Source organism: Seriola aureovittata, chromosome 22 (assembly GCF_021018895.1).
Source record: "Seriola aureovittata isolate HTS-2021-v1 ecotype China chromosome 22, ASM2101889v1, whole genome shotgun sequence".
Classification (NCBI taxonomy): Eukaryota; Metazoa; Chordata; class Actinopteri; order Carangiformes; family Carangidae; genus Seriola; species Seriola aureovittata.
The window spans coordinates 21,272,803-21,297,802 of NC_079385.1; the positions used below are offsets into that span (position 1 = coordinate 21,272,803).

General features: G+C 43.4%; 2 protein-coding genes across 4 annotated transcripts in view; both read left to right on the top strand.

Annotated features, from left to right (window-relative positions):
• Window positions 1–228: 228 nt before the first annotated feature.
• Window positions 229–10,844, top strand: dusp16 (dual specificity phosphatase 16). Its single transcript, XM_056367646.1, has 6 exons — window positions 229–526; window positions 1,279–1,417; window positions 5,786–5,949; window positions 6,597–6,756; window positions 6,848–6,971; window positions 8,059–10,844. Exons 1-6 carry the CDS (start codon window positions 263–265, stop codon window positions 9,161–9,163), a joined length of 1,956 nt encoding a protein of 651 aa, XP_056223621.1. The 5' UTR covers window positions 229–262; the 3' UTR covers window positions 9,164–10,844.
• Window positions 10,845–10,977: 133 nt separating this feature from the next.
• Window positions 10,978–25,000, top strand: part of eps8a (epidermal growth factor receptor pathway substrate 8a) — a 38,564-nt gene continuing 24,541 nt past the window's right edge. For all 3 annotated transcript variants that reach the window (XM_056367640.1, XM_056367641.1, XM_056367642.1), the window contains exon 1: window positions 10,978–12,772. The gene's annotated coding sequence lies outside the window, so the exon portion shown is untranslated. The remainder of the gene's footprint in view (window positions 12,773–25,000) is intronic.

The following is a 25,000-nucleotide window of genomic DNA, read 5'->3' on the forward strand; positions in this document are numbered from 1 at the left end:
CTCTCGCTCTCTCGCTCTCTCTCTCTCTCTCTCTCTCTCTCTCTCTCTCTCTCTCTCTCTCTCTAAGCGCCATCAGGATGACATCATACCGGGCCGACACAATGGAGCTCTTCATCCTCTGAGGTTCCTCGCCAGGCTGCGTCACTGCGCTGGACCGCCGGCTCGGGACGCCCAAGAGGAGGAGGAGGAGGGGGAGGGGGACTACGAGTAGGGAGGGAGGGGGGTGGGGGGGTGGGGGGGGAAGAGGAAGAAGGGGTTTGACATGTCAGAACGTCCGGGGTCCAAGTCTGGATCTGGGATGCTGAAGCCCGGAGCGGTGCGGCCCATTGGGGCTGAGGCCCTGGTGGTTCTGCTGGAGGGGGGGCTGGACCGGGTGGTTCTGATCGACAGCCGGCCCTTCGTGGACTACAACGCCTCGCACATCCTGGAGGCGGTGAACGTGAACTGCTCCAAGCTGATGAAGAGGAGGCTGCAGCAGGACAAAGTCCAGATCGCTGAGCTGCTGCAGCACTCAGCCAAGAAGAAGGTAAAATCCACAGAGTCACAGGTTCATCTGTCCTCAGGAAACCAGATCAGAACCTTCTGTAAACCTGATTGATTTAGAGACAGACGCTGAGCTCAGAACCTGTGGACATGAAGAGAAAAGATCAAATGATGCCATGTAACTAAGACAGTCACATCAGTTAAACTCAATTAATTACTGTATGTTTTTTCAGATTTACATGTATTTAAATTTAAAGAAATCCAAATTAGAGGTAATTTTATCTTATCTTTTTGTATTCTTGGATACTTCTGCAAAAATCCATAGATGCAACAATGTGAGAAAGAGAAGAATCAGTGAAGTGAATGTAAAGTAAAATCCTCTGCTCTGTGTTTAAAACACTTTAAACTCTGAGTCTGCGTTTCCCGGCTCTCTCTCTCAGTTGGACGTGGGCGTCTGACCTCAGAGCAGTGTATTTATATTTAACAAAGAGCTGCAGAGGCCGCTCCTCTCTTTTTGTGGTGAGGTGTTAAATTGGAATAACAGCTTTAAGGAAGCTCGGCCGCTTGTTTTACGACTGAGGCAACATTTTCCGTTTGATTATGAGCTGTAATTAGTCCTCTGTGCTCTGGTGGAGGGAAAGTTTCCTCGAGTGTGAAGAAGCTAGAAACATGTTGATCTGCAGCTGCTGGAGGTGGAAATAAAAGTCCAACACGTCAACTTAAACAGTGATGATGTGTCAGTGTGTTCACTTCTTCTTCTTCTTATAACTGTGTAAAACTCTCTCTGTGCTGTAGTTGGAGCTGCAGGCCGATCAGGAGGTCGTCGTGTACGATCAGAGCTCTTCAGACCCGGCTGCTCTCAGCTCCGAGTCCTTCCTCAGCGTCCTGCTGGTTAAACTGGAGAGGAGCTTCCCCTCCGTCCACCTGCTCTCAGGTGAGTCCAGTCCGACCCTGAACCTGCACCTTCAGCACTCACACAGCAACATGTCACCATCACCTCTGACAGACACTGAACTATGAAGGTAACGGAGATGGTGTCATATCTGCTTTTTAGAGGAGCCATTTGTAGGTTTTGGTATTGATACATAGCTAACGTTAGCATTAGCTTAAACAGTTCATTTTTATGGCCTTTCGACCCCTGATGAATTTGGTGACCTGACTCTGCAGTAGACACGAGTATTTATTGGCTCCGATCAGCAGTGATGTAAACACAACACCCGGGTGAACTCACTACCACCCACCCTTTCCTGCTGTGACGTCTCTCAGATGCAGACACTGTAAACACACCTGTCACCTGTCCAGCACCAGAAACACTGAGGCTACCCTGCGCTCAGAGATGAAAGAGTGAAGCTGCAGCCCAGAAATAAGTTTGTCAAAACACACAATCATTGATCAGATGCTCCGACACTTTAACAGGAGCATCAACCTGGAGATGAGGTCAGACAGATCCGTTTAACCAGTTAGCATGGCGGCTAGCAGCTAACTCTCCCCCTGCGTCTGTGTGTGTGTGTGTGTGTGTGTGTGTGTGTGTGTGTGTGTGTGTGTAAGGTCTGAACACAAAGACAAACTTAAAAAGACGTCAATCAGCTTTTATAAGGCAAGTTTACCTGCGTTTAAGAATTCTGCTTATACCTGATAATTTTGTTTTTAATTAACATATAAATTCTGATGTATTAGTGCAGGTTAAGATAAAGCAAAGGACTGTGTGTTAAGTAATAAAATGAGACCTTCACCAGCTGCAACATTAAGGTGATGCAGTCCAATAATATGATGTTTATCAGTCTGAATAATGAGGACTGTCACACTGTCGCTGATACTTTGGTGGTTTGACTCAGGTTAGACTTACAGTATTTTTACAGTGTAGTATGACAGTTTTTCTCCGTCAGAGTTGTTGTGATCTTTGGACACTGCAGAAATAAATGATCCATTAATTCTCATTTAGACTCACGCAGTGACTAATCACTGCAGCAGAGTGTGTCTCCTGCTCTTCACTGTCAGTCTCTCTTCATGCTGAGTCTGAGCTCGGTCACTGTCATCCAGCTGTTTATTGGTTTGAGCGACAGGCGGATCGACTGCAGACGTCCTCCCTTCTTTCCACTGAGGCTCACGTTATGTAACCATGATGTAATGCTGCATGACGACTCCACCCTCACACGTCAAACACACCAAAGACTTCTGGGCTTCCCAAAAGCACTCGGTCAAAGGTTTGAGAGTTACACAACGACTGAACCAGGAACCAGTTTCTGACTGAAGGTTCAGGCTGTGACGGGAGGGGAAGCTTTAAAGGGACGTACAGAGAGAAAGACCTGGATCATCATCAGGAACAGGGACAGAAGAACATTAATGTCTAAAAACAGACATGAACTGGGGCAAATATTAACCATGAATACAACAATCTGTCACTGAAAACAGTCCCCAGCTTCCCTCAGGAGGAACCAAAGGCTCTGAGGCACATGTTGTTGGTCTCAGTCTGAACATGGAGCCATTTTAATTCAGTTTGTTAAATGGAGACCTGAGGTTTTATTTCTCATTCTGAAGAGAAAGACACAAGAAATCTAATGTTCAACAACATTTTAAAAAAAAAAATGTTATTGTTGGTTGTGCAGTAACTTCAACTATATCTCACTATAACTGATATAGTTATTAAGAAATCAAGAAGATGATGAAGGTACCTGAGCTGCCACTTCACTGACTGAGGTCATGGCAGCAGACAGACGGTGCAGTAGATGTTTTTCTCCAAAAACCAGTGATGAAAACCTAAAAGATACTCTCTCCCTGCTCCGACACATTAATGAAGGATTAATCCTCCATGTATTAATGTCAGAGAGGCTGTTGATACTTTCTACATAGATCTGTAGTTCAAGACTCACTACAGACTCTTATCATGAGGGAGCTCTTACTGTGAAGGCAGAAACATGAACAGTGTGTGAGGGTTAAGAACAATGTTGTTTACTGAGTATCTGTTCTGGATCTTTCAGTCGTATCACATCTGTCTTCCTCTGAAGCCAACACGGACTAGAGATCCCTTTAAGTCCACAAAAAAATAAAGTTTGAACATCTACAGTTCCACAGTAACTTCGTGAGCTGATGAAGGTCCAGGGATCCGACCGAAAGCTCCAGAACAGCTACTAAATGACCCTGTGGTGAGATTGTTTTGTTTAAACCTTGGTTTTAGAATCGTAACATTAAAACCATGAACGGTTTTGAATGATAATAATACAAATTTAATAAACTAATTGCAGAATGGAAACCTAAATAGATAAAACCAGGACAACAAACAAAATGACATTAAACATGAATATGAAGGTGTAATAAACTCAGACTGTCCTCTTGTAGTTTTTATTACAGAGTTTTATTATTTGTGTTATTATTATAACATAGTTGTCAATATTGAATATACTCCTCCATGTTCCTCCTGTATGAGGAGAGTCCAGACAGTCACTTGAGGAAAATCCTCATGAATAAATAAAAAGTGCTGCTTGACCTTTGGACCGTGAGAAACACAATCTAAATAAAACACCATGAGACTTGAGCTGGACAGAGACAGAGTGCATGCTGGGAAAGGCCGCAGCCTGATTAGAGTAAAACAGGTGACGTGTCACTGACACCGTGAGGTAACAGCATCTCTTCATCAGCTTCGTGTCGGAGGCTGCGGACGATCGATTCAGAGGCTTGTTGCCTGGCAACCAGTGTAGAGGACGAACCATCTGTAGCTGGTGGAGCTCAATATAACCGAACACAGCAGGTTTAAACTGATAATGGCTCAGACACAGAGACAGAGATCACACTCTGACAATGTATAACATCAGTGGGTCCGTGTGCCTGTGCCTGTCTTTTCAAAGTAAAAGTCCTCTTTAAAATACTGCAGCAGGAGACAGTCAGTCACCTGTCCACTGGAAACTCAAGTCAAATATTAATTATTAAATTGTTTTAAGAAAATATCATTACATTTTTATGTAACATTTAGTAGAATAGATGTTTTCCGTATCCGTGGTAACAACAGGATCAAATCAACAGACTGATGTCAGTGATAAAGTGAAGGTTGCTCAGACGGAGCAGAGCGGTGTGTGAAAATATATTCTACATTCATCCAGTGAGCAGCTCTGTTGTTTCCTTCAATGTAAAACTGTTATTAGCTGAACTGTAAACACATTCTTAACATTTCTAAACGTCTAAAACATGAGACTTTTTTATTTTTTCTATATGTGAGTGAGAATAATAAAAACCATGATTCTGCATGTTTTAAAATATAAATACTGTCCAGTACAAGTGGACTGTCACTGTGATGATCACTGACAGGGTTTCAGGATTTTAAGAATCAATATCGGATCATTCAAATGGTTCAGTCTGGTTCAGTCTGGTTCAGTCTGGTTTAGTCTGGTTTAGTCTGGTTTAGTCTGGTTCAGTCTGGTTCAGTCTGGTTCAGTCTGGGTCAGTCTGGGTCAGTCTGGGTCAGTCTGGTTCAGTCTGGTTCAGTCTGGTTCAGTCTGGTTCAGTCTGGGTCAGTCTGGTTCTGTCTGGTTTAGTCTGGTTCAGTCTGGTTCAGTCTGGTTCAGTCTGGTTCAGTCTGGTTTAGTCTGGTTCAGTCTGGTTTAGTCTGGGTCAGTCTGGGTCAGTCTGGTTCAGTCTGGGTCAGTCTGGGTCAGTCTGGGTCAGTCTGGTTTAGTCTGGGTCAGTCTGGTTCAGTCTGGGTCAGTCTGGTTCAGTCTGGTTCAGTCTGGTTCAGTCTGGTTTAGTCTGGTTCAGTCTGGTTCAGTCTGGGTCAGTCTGGGTCAGTCTGGTTCAGTCTGGGTCAGTCTGGTTCAGTCTGGTTTAGTCTGGTTCAGTCTGGTTCAGTCTGGTTCAGTCTGGTTTAGTCTGGTTCAGTCTGGTTCAGTCTGGTTCAGTCTGGTTCAGTCTGGTTCAGTCTGGTTTAGTCTGGTTCAGTCTGGTTTAGTCTGGTTTAGTCTGGTTCAGTCTGGTTCAGTCTGGTTCAGTCTGGTTTAGTCTGGTTTAGTCTGGTTTAGTCTGGGTCAGTCTGGTTCAGTCTGGTTTAGTCTGGTTTAGTCTGGTTCAGTCTGGTTCAGTCTGGTTCAGTCTGGTTTAGTCTGGTTTAGTCTGGTTCAGTCTGGTTCAGTCTGGTTCAGTCTGGTTCAGTCTGGTTCAGTCTGGTTTTGAGCAGCATCAGTAAAAGCTGGAGCTGGGTGTGTCGTTGCCTCCTGACTAAGACTAAAACCAGCTGAAATGTTCCTCCAGGTGTTGGATCTTCTCTGGTCGTCGTTCCTCATCTCTGACACTAACTGTCTGTCTGTGGTTCTTCCAGGTGGGTTCTCAGAGTTCTCCCACCTGTTCCCTGGTCTGTGTGAGGGGAAGTCCACCCTGGTTCCCTCCTGTATCTCTCAGCCCTGTCTGCCTGTCACCAACATCGGGCCGACCCGCATCCTGCCTCACCTGTACCTGGGCTGCCAGAGAGACGTCCTCAACAAGGTACAGCAAAATAAACAGGAGGAGCTGTTCAGACAGACTGACCAACAGCTTGTCTGATAACAGGTTAACTAAGTGTTAATTGTTCATGATGTTAGTGGAGGTCGTCTTTGTCGAAACTAAAAAATCAACAGGCCTGTGTATATTCTCATTTGTCCAGGTCATAGTATCCTAAAGGAGTTTTTTAAATCGAAAACAACTGGACAAAATAAAAAAAAATCAACACTAATATTTCTCTCCAGTAACTGACTGATCAGCTGCTGTTAGTTTACATCAGAATCACCTGATCACAGCTCTGATCTGACCTCTAGTGACCTCAGTGTCTCTGACTCAGTAAAGATTAACCTGACCATTGCTGATAGATCACTGTTCAACTCCCATGATGTTAAATTACTGCCACAGTCGTTACACACACTATTCACAACAAAACCAAACTACATGTTCACATGTTTTTCTATGAACCTCCATCATCAGATCTGTCTTCCTCTGAAGCCAACACGGACTAGAATTCCCTTTAAGTCCACAAAAAAATAAAGTTTGAACATCACACACAACAGCCAGACAAAAAATCAAGATGAAAATCAGGCGAATCTTTTAGTAAATAGAAGAAGGAGTTTAAATCATATTCTCTTGTGTGTTTCTCTCTGCAGGATCTGATGCAGCAGAACGAGATCGCCTACGTCCTGAACGCCAGCAACACCTGCCCCAAACCAGACTTCATCCCAGACTCCCACTTCCTCAGAGTCCCTGTCAACGACTCGTTCTGTGAGAAGATCCTGCCCTGGTTGGACCGGTCTGTGGAGTTCATAGGTCAGCAGGAAAAACCACCACAGACACAAAACCAGGATCTGCAGTTTGATATAATCCGAGTTCTCAATCAGTCTGAACTCTTGTGTTTCAGAAAAGGCCAAAGCTTCCAACGCCCGGGTCCTGGTTCACTGTCTGGCCGGGATCTCCCGCTCCGCCACCATCGCCATCGCATACATCATGAAGAGGATGGACATGTCTCTGGACGAGGCGTACAGGTCAGAATCATCAGTCACTGACTTATACTGTCATAGACGTCCTGAACTGACTTCCTGTCCAGCAGCTGGTGTTTTTACTGTGGAGCAGGTGGCTGGTTTACTACCAAGAGAGCTGACAGAGAAGTATTTATATTAAACATCTGATTTATTACAGTATTATTAAATTATTCACAAAAATCAGATGTGGAGGTCGAGGAGTTCACATCAGACTGCTTCAGCTTTAACTGAAAACCTTTGATAATGTTTCTATCTGGTCTGAATATATTTCTAAACAATAAGAAATAAAACCTCCATATTTGAGTTTAAATGAATTACAGACTCCTTATTTATGAACTGGATCAGATACAGTGTCAAACATTAAATCTCCTCCAGTGTAAAGGTCTGTGTCCATGTGTAGTGTGATTATAGATTATAGATCAGCTCTAGCTTCTATATTAATACTGTGAAAGTATCAAAGCCTCAGTCCACAGAGAAATGCACACAGCCTGTATTCAGAAACTGAGCCTTAAAACCAGCCGTCAGGACTTCTGGAACTTTGTGATGTCACAACAAAGCAGTCACCAAGCCCCGCCCACCTGGACCCACCATCCAAACCAGGATTTGGTTCTCTGAGTGTTTTTACCTGAAATCTGCTTTATTTTTATTGGATCACTCAGAAAACAGTCAGCCAATCAGAAGAGAGGCTCAGAGCCTCCTCTTTTCTGATTGGCTCACTGACCTGTTGTTACTAGAGCTCCAGAGAGAAGTCTGAGAGAGGAGATGTAAAACTACACTGAGATGGTTTTTATATCTTCTTATGGACTTCTTATTTAATCTGTTCATAGTTGTTGAGTCTGGACTGAACGTTAGCATCACACGCTATCTCTGCTAACACGACTTGTCTTCAGCTGATGCAGCAGAGTCGAGAGTTTGAGTTCAGATCCTGTTTGAAGTCTCATCGTCCACATTCCTCTGCACATCGATCCAAACAACAGACCGTCTGTTAATGAGTCCTAAGCCTCATTAATCCGTCCTCTGTGTCACTGTTAATTACAGACGCTCGTCATGATCCTCACTAATGACGTGTGTGTTCCCCCCCCCCCCTCAGGTTTGTGAAGGAGAAGCGTCCGACCATCTCTCCTAACTTCAACTTCCTGGGTCAGCTACTGGACTTTGAGAAGAAGATCAAGAGTCCTCATGGTACAGAGACTAAACTCAAGTCCCTCCATCCCCAGGAGCCCAGCGCTGAGGCCCCCCCCCAGCCTGAGGACCGGGAGGCTCTGGCCTGTCCGGACCCCCCCCTGGGCCCCGGCCTGGCGCTGCTGGAGCCCCTCACCCTGCCCTGCGTGTTGGTCGACACCCCCGAGGAGCGTCTGCTGGCTCAGGCTCTGAGCGGCCTGCAGCTCCCTGACGGAGCCGAGGACAACGCCCGGCTGAAGCGCTCCTTCTCTCTGGACATCAAGTCGTACGGCGAGCCGGGCGGGGGCACCGCCCACCGCGTGTTCGTCCCTCACGGCGGATCAGGAGACGCCGCCGACTTCTACAAACCCTCTGCCTTCAAAGAGCCGACCAGTAAGCCGTGCCAGTTCTCACCGGTGGAGGAGGTGTCGGAGCAGTCCACTCCGGAGCAAAGCCCCGACAAGGAGGAGGCCGACGCCCCGGAGCGAGCGCCTCCGGCCTCTAGCGGCTTCACCAAACCTCCCCCTGCTGCTCCGAACTGTTCACAGCAGCTGCACCGCAGTGGCAGCATGGAGGAAAACGCCACCAGCTTCCTGTTCGGCCTCTCCCGCAGCCAGCAGCACCTCGCCAAACCCGGATTCGGTGGCGCCCTGAAAGGCTGGCACTCGGACATCCTGCTGGGCCCCGTTACCGTCTCAACCTCCTCCCTGGCCGGCGGCTGGTACCTCTCCTCCGACTCCACACGTTTCTACTCCACCTCCATCCTGAGCGGCAGCGGCGGAGGCTTTGCGGCGTACAGCTGCAGTCACGGCCTTGAGGCGGTGCGGCGGCGCAGCCGGCAGAGGACGGGCGACCGCGGGGACTCGAGGCGGAGCTGGCACGAGGAGAGCAGCTTCGAGAAGCAGCTGAAGCGACGCAGCTGTCAGATGGAGTTCGGAGACGGGATGACGGACAGCAGGTCCAGAGAGGAGATGGGGAAGGTGGGGAGTCAGTCGAGCTTCTCCGGCAGCATGGAGATCATTGAGGTCTCCTGAACCTGGTCCTGGATCAGGTCTACGGTCAGGACGAGTCTGACAGACGCAGCTTCACTCCACTGACGGTTGAACACAGAGAAACACACACAGGCAGCATCAGAGCGTCACACAGATACAGAATCTAACATCTGGAACATCAGCCTGATCATAAGAGGTTTTAAAGTGACAGCAGCTGTTAGATACTGGTTTCTGAGTGGAGGGAGAATCGGTGCAACAGCTTCTCCTGCAGAGAGATGAAGTCGGGCTGTTTTTAATGTTGCATCTACAGTCTGTCAGAGAACAGCTGAAGTCTCTGACCTTAAATCAGCTGATTCTCTGTTCTGTGTTGATTTAAATGAGTCTCTCTCAGTCTTCAGTCTACATGTTATTTTATAGAATATTTACAGCTGATTTACAGCCTGTTTATATTGGAATTGTCACTGTTGGCATGTGATCACGGTCACTAGTCCAGGACCACTGAGACCAGGTCTGACAGTAACAGGAACAGCTCACTAGAGGGCGCAAATACACCACCTGTCCCTATAGGTCCTTCAGAACCAGGAAGTACCAGTCAGGTTTTACACTGCCCCCTTTTCTCCAGTTTAGATTGAAATGTTAGTGGATCAAGTCCAGAGAAAAACATTAAAAGGTTAAAAAAAAAAAGTTTATTTCACACTGAAAAATAATGTTGGAACATTTTCAGGGATCAAATAAAGACATAACCTCATCTCTCCTGAAGCAGTGGGAGTAAATGAAGCTGAAAGCTAAAGGTTGATGATGACAGACCCTCTGATCATCACCATGACGACACTGTACTGCAGGAGGTTGGACTGTACACTCCTCAGAGGAGGGAAACAGACAGACTGGCTGGTCAGAGAGAACAAGACCAGCACAGTCTCCAGACCTGAACCACGTGGATCTGGTCTGGATGAACTGGACTGAAGCTGATCTGCAGCTGCAGGAGTCATTTAGATTCAAGTTTCAAAAAGAAGATTCAATGATTTTTTGATTTTAAAATCTACAACAGTTGATTTATTCTGTTTTTAAATGATGTAAATTTAATGAATTTAAACTGGAGAAATGGAGGTGATGTAAAACCTGATCAAGGTGTGTTAAAAAGTTCAGCTGATGAACCTGGAGATGCTGTGTGTGTGTGTGTGTGTGTGTGCGTGCGTGCGTGCGTGTGTGTGAGAGAGAGTGTGAGTGTGTGTGTGAGAGATGAAGCAGGACGACAGACACTTTTCACTGACTCTGAGCCTTTGAATGTCTCGTCTGGTCTGTGGGTGAGAGCTGCTCATTAATTCACTCTGTCTGGATCTTCATCCTGATGATGAAGATGAGGAGGAGGAGGATTTTCTCACAGGCTCAAGGACCAGAACTGAACTGAAACCTGTAGATGTGGACCTGGATCAGGATGGTCTGAGTCTCAGCAGCTCTGGTCTGTAGATTCTGTAACCTCAGGTGTTGTTGGAGCTGCAGGGACGAACTGAACCCTTCACCTGTCCTGAGGGTCGCCATGGAAACAAAGACCAGAGAGGACGTGGGTCTGGTTAGTGAGTGTGAAGAGGCTGGGACTCTTGGAGAGCGTGCAGACAACAGACGGATCATCACTCACATATTCACAGTTAATCTTGCACTACTGTGGTCTGGAGGATTTGATTCAGTGTATAAACAGTAAAAGACATGATGATGATGATGATGATGAAGAGGCTCTGAGTGTGTTTCTCATATCAGTCACTGTCTGATTTAAAGGAACAGCCCACTGAAAACATGAGCTGTTGGTTTTACACATGGTTCTTCATTTACACCAGGTTTATATCAGACACACTTTATCTCTGTTATTTAAGAAAAGTTGGTAAAAGATAATCCTGCGGAAATTGTTTTTTTTTCTTAAAGAGTCAAGGGGCCCCTGGACCAGATCCTCTGTATGAAAGTCAGAAAACAACTACAGAGACACAAAACAACCACAGACAACAGTTTATTGTGTCTCTTTCAGTCTGGGGTCTGGATCCAGATCAGATGCTGGAAAATGATGGATGGATTAATGAATTAAAAAACTTAATTTTATTAAGTAAAAGTAAAACTAATAAGAGTCAACGAGTTTCCAAACAACTGAAGTTAGAACTGATGTTTCTGTGACAGGAAAGATATTCAAGACATTTGTACAGCAACGTTAAAACTATAAAACCTTCTAAAGGGAACTGAATTCAAAGATGTATAAGAATTTATAAGACCTGCAGAAACCCTGTAGAAACCATTGTGATGTGACTATAGGGGGCGCTGTCATGTGGCTGTTACTGTCACAGCCTCGTGATGTGGACAGAACTGGAAGATTTTAATAAGATTATTTTTATCTGATTTAAAATTGGCAGGAACATCTGCAAAACCAGAACATTTACAACACAAAGAACAGTAAATTGTCGAACATTAAGTCAGTTTAATTTGAACAGACCAATATCACAGATCAATAACTTCCCTGAGGAAGAAACTTCAGAAAAACCTTCATTAAAAGTATAAAGACATGGACGGTAGTAGTGGAAAATATAAAGAAAGAAATATTCAAAACAAAAACCACAGAGTTGGATGAAGACCACAGGGCAAACAGAAAGACAGTAAGGACTAAAATGAATGAAATGTTTTGATGGTTTAAAGGGGCAGTTCGTCCAAAATACACAACAAAGATAAAAATCTGTCCAGTCAGAGAGTTCTGGTTTTCTGTGTCCAGGTGTGAGACTCAGAAACATCGCATTTAAAATAGCAGTGAAGAAACAGTCCATATTCAACCTGCTGACTGTGACTGTGCACTTTGCTAATGTTGTAATTTGGGTGAGCTGATCCTTTAAATGACTCAGTAGTGCGGGTGTAAAAGATTAATAACATACAATCATCTATTAAAAGAAAAGTAGAAATAATATTTCAGTATTTCCTGTTGAGTCTGCAGCTCATGAATACAGTGAGGCTCAATCTGTCCAGCCTCCAGCAGGGGGGGTCCTGACCCCTTCACTGACTGTTCATAATGGGGGACAAGGTCCCAGAGTGTCGACTGGAAGGCACTTTTTCTAAACCAGGCTACAGTATGGGGTTCATTTTATTTGTTTATAAAAATTCAAAATAAGATGTGGAATCCCAAACCAGAATTTTCTTTTTTTTTTTTTTTTTAACTAAAATTACTAATATACAAAAATATATGACAGAAAACTTAAATGCGATTTGGATCTAAAACTACAACTCTGCAAATTACTAGTTAATGTTTTGCTTTAAAAACTCAGTTCCAGCAGTGAACTACATGTATAACAGCGTGTAACTTGGATACCAGAAGGGGCGTGTCCTCCGAGGCAGCTGGACTGCCTGTCAGTCAACGCTCAGGGACACGCCCCCCCGCTGGTCTCCGGGCAGGTTGACTGCTGCTGCTTTTCCACACAATTCAAAGTCAAGTGTAGTTTAATCCGAGTCACATCCCGCGGAGCTGAGCCGCTAAAGAAAAACTTCTGTGTCCGAACCAGAGTTCAGTTTTGTCGGATACAAAGAGTCCGGAGGAGCCGCTGAAAACCTGGAGATATCAGCTTGTTTCATGTGTGCCATGTTTTTCTAACGATAAACGGATTATTGGATGAAGCCCTTTACCTGCAGGTAAGACTGTTATAATGATTCAACAGGGCACTTAACATTCCTCCCTCAGCTCCACCCGGAGACAGACGTGTCTGTCGGTTACATGAACCGGGGGCTCATTATAAAAGGGGGTGGGGGGGGTCTCTAATTATCTAATTATCCGGTGCATTATAAATATATTATGATTTTATCAGATTCTTCGTGGTGACGTTCAACCTTAACAGAAAATGCCAATGCACACCGAAGCAACTTGATCTGCCCTTCTGCTCCGTGGAAGGAGCGGCAGCCCTGCGGTGCAGCAAGCGGAGAAACACCCGCACCAGACTGCGTTGGAAATCTTAGATTACTTAATGCTGTAGCTATTTACAGACAAGTACACGTGAGATTACCAGATTTAACGCAGTGTTAGTGTCTTGTTGTTAATTCGGCATGTTCGTATCACACCACAAATGTGTTAAATTAATGTAAATTGAACTTTTATGACCACTTCACGTGTTATTTCTTACGTCTTCTTACCCCGAAATTACCGTCACATCGCGGTGGGCGACACTGAGTGTTGTGAACCAAAACCAAGTTTTCCTAAATAATTTATTCAAGCTTAACCGTCTAGCAGTGGATCACAAATGTGCCGAAATGAACAGAACCACCTATCACAGCTGTTAATGACCCATTTAAATCTAATCCTACATTTATACTTGATGAGACGCAAATTCACCTTAAATCGCCAGAATCTCTAATGGGATTTGGCGCGTTGTGTGTTAGTGGAAAATAACGGTTGTTGGCAGCTCCACGCTTCTTCTTCTCATAGTGACCCACAGTTTGTCCCTGAAAGAAAAGGATACCTGGATTTACCTGAATCAAAGACAAAAACAAGCTAGCCGAGCCGAGCCAGGCTAACGTAGCCGTTCAGGTGTGTGAGGCGGCGCCGTCCACAGGCGGTGTGTCCCCGGCTGTGTGTCCGGCGCTGCCCGGTGTGTCGGAGCCCTTTTGTTTGGTTTGGCCTGAATGGAGAGCTGTTGCCAGGGATGACAGAGATAGCTCGGCTCCTTATTGTTGCAGCCGGGGTTAGAGGAAGGTCTGCCCGGTGCTAGTTTATCTCTTTAAAACAAACGGCTCCTGTTGTCTTTGACTTCAACCGACGTTTTGGACATTAACCGTTTAAGCTAGCAGCGGTCCCACCTGGTTTTAGCGGGAAAACACACGTAGTTCCTTGTACACTGTTCAATGATTCCTCCTCCTCAGAGCTGGGCCACATTAATATTTAGTGTAAAGTAAAAGAGGAGTGGACAGCGAGCTCCTGAGAGCAGGTGTAAAGGTGAACACATGAAGCAGCAGCTCATTAGATTTCCCTCCTGTGACCTCTCCAGGTAATTGGTGTTATGAGTCCAGGTCTCAGGTGAGATTACCTGGTCACTCCACGTACTCCACTGAACTTCATCTTGAGCTCTGCATCCTTTTACTTGAGACTCCTGTTACAGAAATTATGTTTTTATTTCACTTTACTTTATATTTCTAAACTTTAAAAAGCTCAGCGAGTCATTTTGACAACTATTAAAATGATTCAAAGACATTTCTGACATCACAAAGACTGGCTCACTGAACAGGCCTGCAGGACTCTGGTCCAGGGTCTGGACCCAGGGGTGGGGGTGGGGGGGTCCAGGGTCTGGACCGAGGGGTGGGGGGTCCGTCCGGGTGTGTCTGTGCAGCAGCAGCAGCTTGGGACCAGGATCAGTCAGCGTCTCTAAGTGACTCCTAAACCTTCTTGTTTTTAAACTCCGGTGTGTTTGACGTGAGCTGGAGGTGCATTATGGGAAATCAGTGAATCTGAACTTTAATGTTTTAATTCTGAATGTTGAACTTCCTCTGAGTATTCACAGCAGTTGTACCTGTAGTCAGTGTTTTACTCTGAAAAGTGCTGTTTTATCTGGAGGTCAAAGGTCGTCAGGCTCTTAGAAACCCACATCTGCATGTTGAACCCTTAAGGACCTTTGAGCCGAGTGTGTTGTGTAACCGTCGCTGTTTTTCTGTGGCTTCGTCCCATTTGAAGAGTTTCCTGTTGGAGTCAGGCAGTGGAGGATTAAAGTCCACAGCTGGTCCTGGATCTGTTTTCTGTTGGGACTCTGGTCTTCGTGGGAACCATGGGTCCAGCTGCTGTGGTCCAGACTATTTCTGGATGTTTCCCAGCTCTCAGGCTCTCTGATGGGGACGTTTTATTTCTGTAGGAACCTCTGATGGAGGAAACGTTCACATGTTTCCTGAACAGAAAAGTTCTGAGTTCAGAGGAAACAAAACTTATTCTGCAGCTAATTTTCTAATCAAATAATCATTTTAGTCATTTAACTAAGAAAAAAACCAGAGATCAGTTTGTCAGATGTGAAGGTTCTTGATTCTTCGTCCTTGATCTTTTGGTTTGAAAACGTCTCATTGAACTGTGAGAAAACTCTGACGTTTGTTTTTCACTGGTTTCAGAGAAAAAGATGAAAGAATAAGAAAATAACTGTCACATTAAACTATAGTCACATTACGCCGTAGACACCAACCACACCATAGTACAAATAAAATACAATATATAGCTCATTGCATAGAACATAGATGTTAGAACATATTTTGTTCCAGTTAAACCACAAGAGATTATTATTATTATTGTTGTTGTTTTTCCTGTTATTTTTAAGTAGTATTATTATCATTATTTTTTATAGTTTTCCATCTGTCCTTAAGTTAAAAAAAGAACATATCACAAACAGGATGAGTGAAAAGACAAAAGAAAAGATAAGACAAAAAAATAAAGAAAACAAAACCAAAAATACAAAAGAGAAAACCCAAAAGGAAAAGAAAAAGTAAATAACACAGAGTAAATAAATAAATCAATTAAAATTATTTTCCACTACATGTAAACTGCTCCAGTATCTTGGAATAAGTCCAGGGTCAAAGGTTAAATCTAAAGAAATGAATAAGAAGTCACTTATCAGATTGTATTGAAAGAGCAGAGGCGTCACTCTGATTATTTTTATTATTTATTTCTTCGTTTTCTCTGTAAAACATGAGAAATGGTGAAAAAACATCCGTCATGTTTTCCCACACTGACTGTTAACGTGGCGTCTCCCGGGAGCTGCTGCTGTTTGTGTGTGATGTCGGTTACTGTGACGACAGGGTGATGTAACCGTACCTGCCAGGTGTTGCCACGATCTGTCGGAGCAGCCCGTGTTGAATTGTGGGATAGAAACCGGAAACTGGAGCTGATGAGTTTTGACAGGAGTCGAGTGTCAGACTGAAACTCAGTGAATCAATCAATCAATCAAGGTTTATTGGTCTGGCACCTTTCATCAGGTTCATGTTTCAGATTGTGTAGTCTTTACTTTTTTAAGTATTTAATTTCTACACTTATATATTTTTTATATTTCTTTTTTTAATGATTTTTTAAATAGATTTTTAATTTCTTTCAATATTTATAATTTCAAATATTTTTTTAAATTATAATTTATCAGTGTTTTATTTTTGCAATTATAATTTTATCATTTTTTAAATTATTTTTTAAAATATTTTTTTTTAATATTTTTTGTAAATTCTTTTAAAATAATATTTAAAATTATTTTTTTAATTATTTTTTTTTCTTCACATTTTTTCTCAATTCAACTTTTTTTTATTTATTTATTTTTTTTTATTTTACTGTTTTATTGTTCTTATGTTTTTTTTTTTTTTTTTATTTAGTGTAGAATTTTATTTTATTTTATTGTATCTTGATCCCGTGTGTTCGTCACTCACTTGTAAAGCACTGTGAAGGTGCTGTATGAAGAGAGATTGATTGATTGATTTATTGATCAGTGAGGTGCTGAGTGTTTGACCTTTGACCGGTAGGAACCATGTGTTCCTGAAAGCAGCAGGAGGAAACATCAAAGGTTCACAGGGTTTAGTGACATTTTAATAAGAGACTGTTTGTTAATCCTGTGTGTGTGTGTGTGTGTGTGTGTGTGTGTGTGTGTGTGTGTGTGTGTGTGTGTGTGTGTGTGTGTGTGTGTGTGTGTGTGCATTATCACTGTGTTGTTTTCTCTTCTAATCTTCCTGGTCAGCTGCTCAGTGTCTTTACAGAAGAGACAGATGAAGACAAACTGAGATCAAACTACAACAGACCTTCACACTGAGGGTCACATGGTGGAGGTTCTGGTTCTGACCCTGTAGCTCATGGATCAGGTCTGGAACAGGTCTGAAACCTGAAAACCAAAATTTCCTTATCAATAAAGTTATTAAATTCAATATGAGACAGAAGCTTCTCCTGCAGGTTTTTGGTTCGCTCATTAAAACATTTGAACCTTTGAATAGAGCTAATTAAATATTAATTACATCATTGATTGACAGATAAATAACTAACAGCTGTTTCAATGATTGATTGATTGATTATTTGTCTCAGAGGTTTGAGTTTCTCAGTTCTGACAATTTTCAGATTTTCTTTGATGGAAAAATGAACATTATTTTGAAGTGTTGGTGAGACAGGACAAGACACTTCCTGTAGTCGATCTTCTTAAAACCAGGTCAAACAAACATTTAACAATCACGTATTTCTTAGTTTCCATAGGAACCAGCTGATCAGCTGTTTATCACTGACAGGAAACATTATGTTTATGATGATGTCATAAACTGTGTGTGTGTGTGTGTGTGTGTGTGTGTGTGTGTGTGTGTGTGTGTGTGTGTGTGTCGGGCTCATTAAATCTGGATTAATCAGATTATTTAAAGGAATTCAGTTTGATCTTCTGACCTGAAGTCAGTTTGTTCACAGACTGAGTTACAGTATCTGGAGGTTATTGATCATGTACAGAGGCCGATAAGTGATCAGTGACAGTTATTGACCATCAGGTGGTCAGTATGGTGTCATGTGTGTTTGTGTGTTTTCATGCTGCTTCGCTGCAGAAATAATTTGCTCCTGTGGGACAATAAAGATCTGAAGTGAACGATTGTTAAAATAGTGCAGATAAACTTTATGGCAATTATCTAATCAATTAATCAACTAATTGATAGATCATTTCAGCTGTAGCCACATGGACTGAATGTAAAGTTATGAACTTTAGAATTACACTGGAACAAAAAGAACAGACCACAACATGTTCACTGTTTAATGATCGATCATTTTATTGATTGATTGATTGATTGATTGATTAACTTATTTTTTTAGGTTTAATTAAATCCAAAGATTTTCTATATTTGCTGCTTTCCTTTCAAATTAAAGTGAATATTCTTATTTTTGTTGGTTGGAGAAAACTGATGTTTTATCGACCTGATGATTAATGGATCAATGATTAATCAATAATCGTTAGCTGCAGTCTTAGTGAACATTAACAGCGGATGATTAGTGACAGATACATGATTGTGGACTGGAACCAAGTCCAGGTCCCTGAGGAGCCAGGAGAAGCTCCTGGTCTCAAACCAGCAGCAGGTGGGGGTCAGGACGTGACCTCTGACCTCTGTGTTGTATGTACTGAAGGGAAAAGGCAGTAATGAAGTTTTATTGTATTTGAAGTTTATGGTCTGATAAATAAAACATGAAGCTCCACAGCTTCAGCTCAGGTCTGAGCAGAAGCAGGTCTCTGTAGTAGACAGAGCTAGACAAGCCCCGCCCCCTGCCCCTCCCCCACCTGTCCCTAACGAGTCATTAATTAGAGGCTTAAACACGTCAGTCGTGCAGAATGACAAGCTGCTGCAGCAAATCCAGGACCTGCAGAGACCTGGATCCTCTGTAATCTGTCACACATGAGGCACAGATCCTCGTCAGGGACCGAGGACTGAGGTCTGGACTCACCTGTGGACGCTACACACAGGTAGGCTCCCTGCTTCCTGTCGGGTCAGCTGTGGTTGTTTTTAGATTCTAAACTCAATCTATCGCAGCTCAGTATTTCAAAATAAAAGTCCTGGAGTGGTTGTTTATTCTGGTATTTTTCAGAGCAGAGAGGAATCGACTAAGAATTACCTGAAGCTGGTGGTTGTGTTCATGTTGCGGTTGTGATCTCAGGTATCAGGCTGTTCTCTGGTTGTTTCCTGTTGTCGTTCTGGACTTGTGTCTGCTGTGGTGAAGCTTCTATAATCTACATTTCTACACGAACTGTGGGTCTGTGTCTGTGACAAGAGGCTCTTCTCTCTGTCCATCTCTGAAGCCTCTCAGCCTCTTTTTGCCCCTTGTGTCAGTTTGGCAGCACATTTCCTGTTTGGTTCAGTCTCTGTGTTTTCAGAATAAAAGCTGTGAAGAGTCTCTCTCCTCTGGAGCGTCAGATGCTTCCATGAGAGAGAGAGAGAGAGAGAGAGACTTCCTCTGGAGAGAGAGAGAGAGAGAGAGAGAGAGAGAGAGAGAGAGAGAGAGAGAGAGAGAGAGAGAGAGAGAGAGAGAGAGAGAGAGAGAGAGAGAGAGAGAGAGAGAGAGAGAGACTTCCTCTGGACAGCACAACACATGGATCATCATGATGATGGATGTGGAGATGAACAGCTGTTTGATCACAGATCATAGACAGATTATATGTTGAGGTTACAGCTAATAGATAGATAGATTACTTTATTAATTTTATAGAAGCTTTAAATACAAAGACAAAAGACATGATTCAAGTGAACAGCTGGATGATGGAAACAAAACACTTCCTGCTCCTTTCTTTACTGATGTTTAACTCCAGAGTCTTTTAGGTCAAAATGTTGAACATAAAAAAGCCTTTTTCAGCCCTGAGTCGTGTCTGCAGGTGTTCAGACCTGATCCCAGTAGGACAGAGGAGCCTGTGGCCTGAGAGACAAAACCCAGGGGAAAAAAAGAGAGACAGTAAAACAGCTGTAGCTGCTTCTAAGTTCATTGCTCAGAGATAAAGACTGAAACTTATTTATCAGCTCAGATTTTCTCTCAGGTGTTCACCTGTTGATGCAGGTGATCAGAATCATCATCAGTGATGTCATAAAGGACGACCTCTGTGTCACGTCGGCTGGTTTCCGTCCCGTTGTCCAGCTCCAGACTGGACGGAGTTATTTTTTAGTTTTCCTGAAGTGACTGTGTCGTAAACTGTGTGTGTGTGTGTGTGTGTGTGTGTGTGTGTGTGTGTGTACCGTAGGTTTTTAAAAACAGGAAGTTAGTGTTCATCAGAGTAAAGACTGAAACTGACGATCAGATACTTTAATTTAATAAATGGGTAAAACCAATAAAATAATGAAAGGAATATTGCACATCAAACATAAAGCCAACATATGTCACAGCTTGAGTTTGTTTTGTTCCTGTGGTGATGAAAGCTGACATGGGAATAAAAATGAAATTAGATTAATTCCTGATTTTATAATCAACGTTTCTCAGAAGTGGCTGTGACTCAGTGAGTGAGTGAATTTTCTCTTCTGATTTATGTTTTAAAGTAAAGGTTTGAATGTGATCAGTGTTATATTTATTTATTTATATGTTATTTACACCTTTGCTTTAACTGGTATAATATCATCTGTTTAGTTTAAATCACTAACATCAGTCATTTCTCAGTCGCCTCCAGTTCTTTGTGATGATGAAATCCTCCCTCTGTATCACAGGAGTTTCGTCACAGGGGAATTAAAGAGGCCGTTTCTCGACCCTCAGCAGTTTGAGGATTATTCTGGATTATTATTATTAGCCTGTGTTAACGAGCCGTCGCTCCGTCGCTGCCTCTCAGAGAGCGGCTGAAACACGGAGCAGAAACAGTTTGTAGTTTCAGTCTGAGATCAGGTCACATCGTGAACATGTGCTGCTGAGTCCAGTGTCAGAGCAGCAGGATTAAAGTCAATAACCAGAGTCAGTGGATGGATTAAACACAGCCGGAGGTGATGGAGCTCCCACTGTAATCTGAATTAATCAAACTGTCAGCAGCTGTAACCGACCTGATCGCTCTTTATCATCGGACGCTCAACAGATCTCACCAACATGCTGCAGGAGGGAAACCTGCTCCACATCTCTGTGGCTAACCTAGCTTAGCATGAAGACAGGAAGCAGGGGAGACTGTTAGCCTAGCTTAGCATAAAGACAGGAAGCAGGGGAGACTGTTAGCCTAGCTTAGCATAAAGACAGGAAGCAGGGGGAAACTGTTAGCCTAGTTTAATAAAGACAGGAAGTAGGGGAAACTGTTAGCCTAGTTTAGCATATAGACAGGAAGCAGGGGAGACTGTTAGCCTAGCTTAGCATAAAGACAGGAAGCAGGGGACACTGTTAGCCTAGCTTAGCATAAAGACAGGAAACAGGATCTGTACTGGTCTCAGAAGGTCTGTACTGGTCTCAGCAGCAGAAACTCTGTACTGGTCTCAGAGGGTCTGTACTGGTCTCAGAGGGTCTACAGTAGAGCTGATCCAGTATGTAGGTTACAGTGAGATAAATGAGAACCAGGTCCCAGCAGAGACGCGTGGCCTCGATCTTGTCGGGGAATCAGAGACAATTAATCAATCCACACACACAGAGGCTGCTCTCATTATCTCACTCATTAACACAGTCACGTTTCACACTATCATTAAACCAGAACCACAGGAAGGTTTCCACAGTCCACCAACGCCAGACTCTGTTAGACCTGCGGGTCTGAGCGGACCAGAAGTGGACTCCACCCTTTAAACTGTTCATTATGTGAAACAAGCAAGTCACAGTGCTCAGATTAAAAATCATTTTTAAATGATCTTTCATTTTTAGCCAGTGGAACAGGGGATCAGTCTGAGGTCAGAGTTGATAAAAAAAAATTGCATAGCGTTGCATCAAAAGAGTCGACAACATGAAAATCCTCTCACAACGTCGACCGCAGAGTTAACACTCCTGCATGTTCATCACGTCCACAGCTGCAGCGACACGTCCATGTAGCAGCTACTGCAGGAAGCACCAGAGTCAGTCAGCATCCAACATGGCCGCCCCAACGTGACAAAACAAAAACAACTGAAGGAACAACATTAGCAACGTTAGCTTAGCTACAGAGAATAAATCAAACCTGTAAACTTATTATGATGCTGCACTTTTTAACTTTAGAGAAACAGGTCACTGGAGGACATGAGTCATTTCAACCAATCAGGACTCAGTCTGAACATGAGCTTTAAATATAATGTTCATATCTGTTTAACCTACTGAAGAATCAGACTTTTTTATGTTACTTTTTTTGGACAATAAACATTTATCTCTTCTATATTCTATATTTGGTGCTTTTGTATGTTTGTATTTAAAGCCATAAATCTCCTAGAAACATGTTGATGGTTCAGTCTTACACGACGTTTCCCAGTAGCCTTTATTCAGGAGGAGGAAAGTAGGGATTAGGTGTGTGTGTGTGTGTGTGTGTGTGTGTGTGTGTGTGTGTGTGTGTGTGTGTGGACCACATGGATGTAAATCTTCTTATCAATCCTCTTTACTTTCCTCTGTCGGACACTGACAGAGACTCTGCTGCTTTGTCTCAGATACTGAAGCTCAGACAGACGTTACAACATTTCACATTCACTGTAACTTAATTTAACAATGTGTATTTTATTATGAAATCCAGGTGTGACGTGGTCTGAGGAGTGATGCGTTCTCTGGCCGTCGGTTGTTGTGTTCACATCAGTTCCTCTGGTGACTCATTAACAGTTTGTTTGAGCTGCAGTTAGACTTTAACAGGTATATTTAGCCTCACCTGTTTGATTAAACATGAAACACTCAGACCGTTTGTGAGTCTGTGACTTTACTGTGATTTGATTAAACAAAGTGTTTCATCTCAAAAACAAATGATTGAACCAGGAAGCAGAGAGACTTCACCTGCAGCTCCATTAATACCAGCTCACCTGGAGGGAACAGAAACAGTGATCAGTGTGTTTACCATCACCACACCTTCCTCTGTTAACGCAGGGCGCTGTGGTCACATGGGCTCTTACCTGGTCAGGTGGGCCTGCTTCTGTGTGACTCATAGGTGGGTATACACAGGTGTGACGTGCTTTATTTGGAGCCTTCGATTCAGGATGTGAGTGGGTGTGTCCTTGTTTCCTTGTTCAATCGTTTTTCCTTAAAATCAGATTTAAAAAGTCGTAAATGAATGAGCAGCTGTTCTGATACATGTACAAACAGTTTTAAAGGAAACATCAAACATTTTGTTTCTCACTTCTTAAACCTGAAGATTTGTTGCTTTTATTGGTCTTAGATTTTAGTGAATTGACAAAAGAACAGGTTTGATGAAGTGACTTTTAGCTGCAGAGTTTTATATCAGACGAAGTTTCACAGAGCAAATGATTCACTGAGAAAACACTGAGTTAATGAATGTCCCTTCAGAAAAGTAAAAGTTCACAGTGTGTTTGTGAACAGACGTTAATCGGCGTCGGTGTGTGTTCTGTTTGTCCTCTGCTGTGTTTGATCTGGATGACATCAGAGGTCACATGACTCCACCTGTCTTATCTGTGTCAGCCGGGCAGAGTAAACACACGTCGTGTTTCACGCTCTGAGCTGAATGTGAAGCAGCTCGCCGCAGATGGTGGAGGTCTGTGTTACCATGGAAACGCCTCACAGCCCGTCTCAGTGGGAATGCGGTTGTCACACAAACACACAGTCAGCTGTTTGGTGTTGTCATGGCAACTGACATTTCGTTGAAGTGCAGTTGCAAATGTGTATAGATTTACCTGCACATGGTCCTTCAGAGGCTCCTGTGTAAATGTGAGATTCACTGTCCTTCAGTTACATGGGAATTTACAGTGTGTGCTGTTCATGAGCCTCAGTTATGACACATTTAATTTTATATGTCAGTATGTGAATTTGTGATGCATCCCATGGACACAAATATACATTATACAGGGTGAGAGTTTACCTGTGGTGGCTAGGTGTGTGACAGAGACTCATGGAGATTAGAGGGGGAGAGTGTAACAGGATTATCTGTACTTACAATTTACAGATGTCCCCTAAACACCTCACTTGCAAACCGGTAGACGTTACTTTATACAGATACTTACACTTACAGGCTATTGGTAGACACTACAATTTTCCGATGTTCCCTAAACGCCTCGCCTGCAGACAGTAGACCCAGCCGCACAGAGAAGCTTCTGGTTAGTTTGAAGAGTGAAATAAAGTTCTAATGTAAAATTAACCTGAGAGGAAACTGTGATTTTATCTACCTGGACAGAGAGCAGTGATGTCACAGCTGTAACAGGTGTACATGTTACACACCTGCTGGACACATCACACGTCATCATGTAGTCAAGGTTGAACCAGACTGTGTTGACAGGAGAAGTGAACACACACACACACACACACACACACACACACACACACACCTGTTCCTGTGTGGAGGAGAAACAGCTGACGAGTCTCTGTCATTATGACTTTTTTAAAGGTTTGAAATATTTCATAATTTACTTATTAATCAATCAATCAATCGTTTGTTGGGGACTATTTTCAGCGGAGGATGAATCCACATTAGGCGCCGTAGTGAGTGCTGAGGTACCGTGTGGATCAGGAATCAGATATCACAGTCTGTGAGCAGGAGACACTAATGATGGTTATATGATAAGATAATAGGATGTTATCAGAGTGGGAGGAGTCGGAGGAGACACTTCCTGTTGGACTGTGTGTTATCATCAGATAAATCCAGGAAGTGTTTCTCTTCCTGTGCTGTCAATCAGGAAGTGTACTGTACAGGTGAGACAGGTGAGAGCGGATCTCTCTGTGACTCATGGGACATCTATAGGTGTGACCTTTGACCTCTGCAGTCAGTCTGAAGTGAAGTGTGTGTGTGTGTGTGTGTGTGTGTGTGTGTGTGTACGTCAGCAGGACAAAGGCAGTTGACTGGGTCAGACGGGCTGTGTTTTATTTTGAAAGGTCAGCTGGGAGGAAACGTCAGACTCACTGTCTCGCTGCAGATTAAAGTTTAGAAAGATTTACAGCAGAGAAGAAGAGCGAGTGCTGACACGTGACGAGCTGGGAGCAGCGTTTATTAATCGATTATCAGTAATTCATGGTGTGAACTGTTCGACTGCAGCTGAATCAGAATTTGACAGATGTTTATTGTTAATCCAGATGTTTGTGAAACAGCTGTGCTGCTGATTCTGGTGGTTTTTGTCAGACCCAGTTCCTGCTCAGACAGTAACTAGCCTGAGCTTCTTGCTCCCCGAGCGTCGCCTCACAGGTTGTCACTGCAGTGTCGTCGTCATGGATACCGGGTCCAAGATGGAGTCCCGGCTGAATAAAACATGGAGTCCTGGGAAAAGTAATCACACGTGTGTGACTCTGAGCTGCTCCTGGATCAGCTCTCAGCTTCTTTTGTTGCTGCTCTTTTCATTTCTCTGCTGCTGCTCAGACGT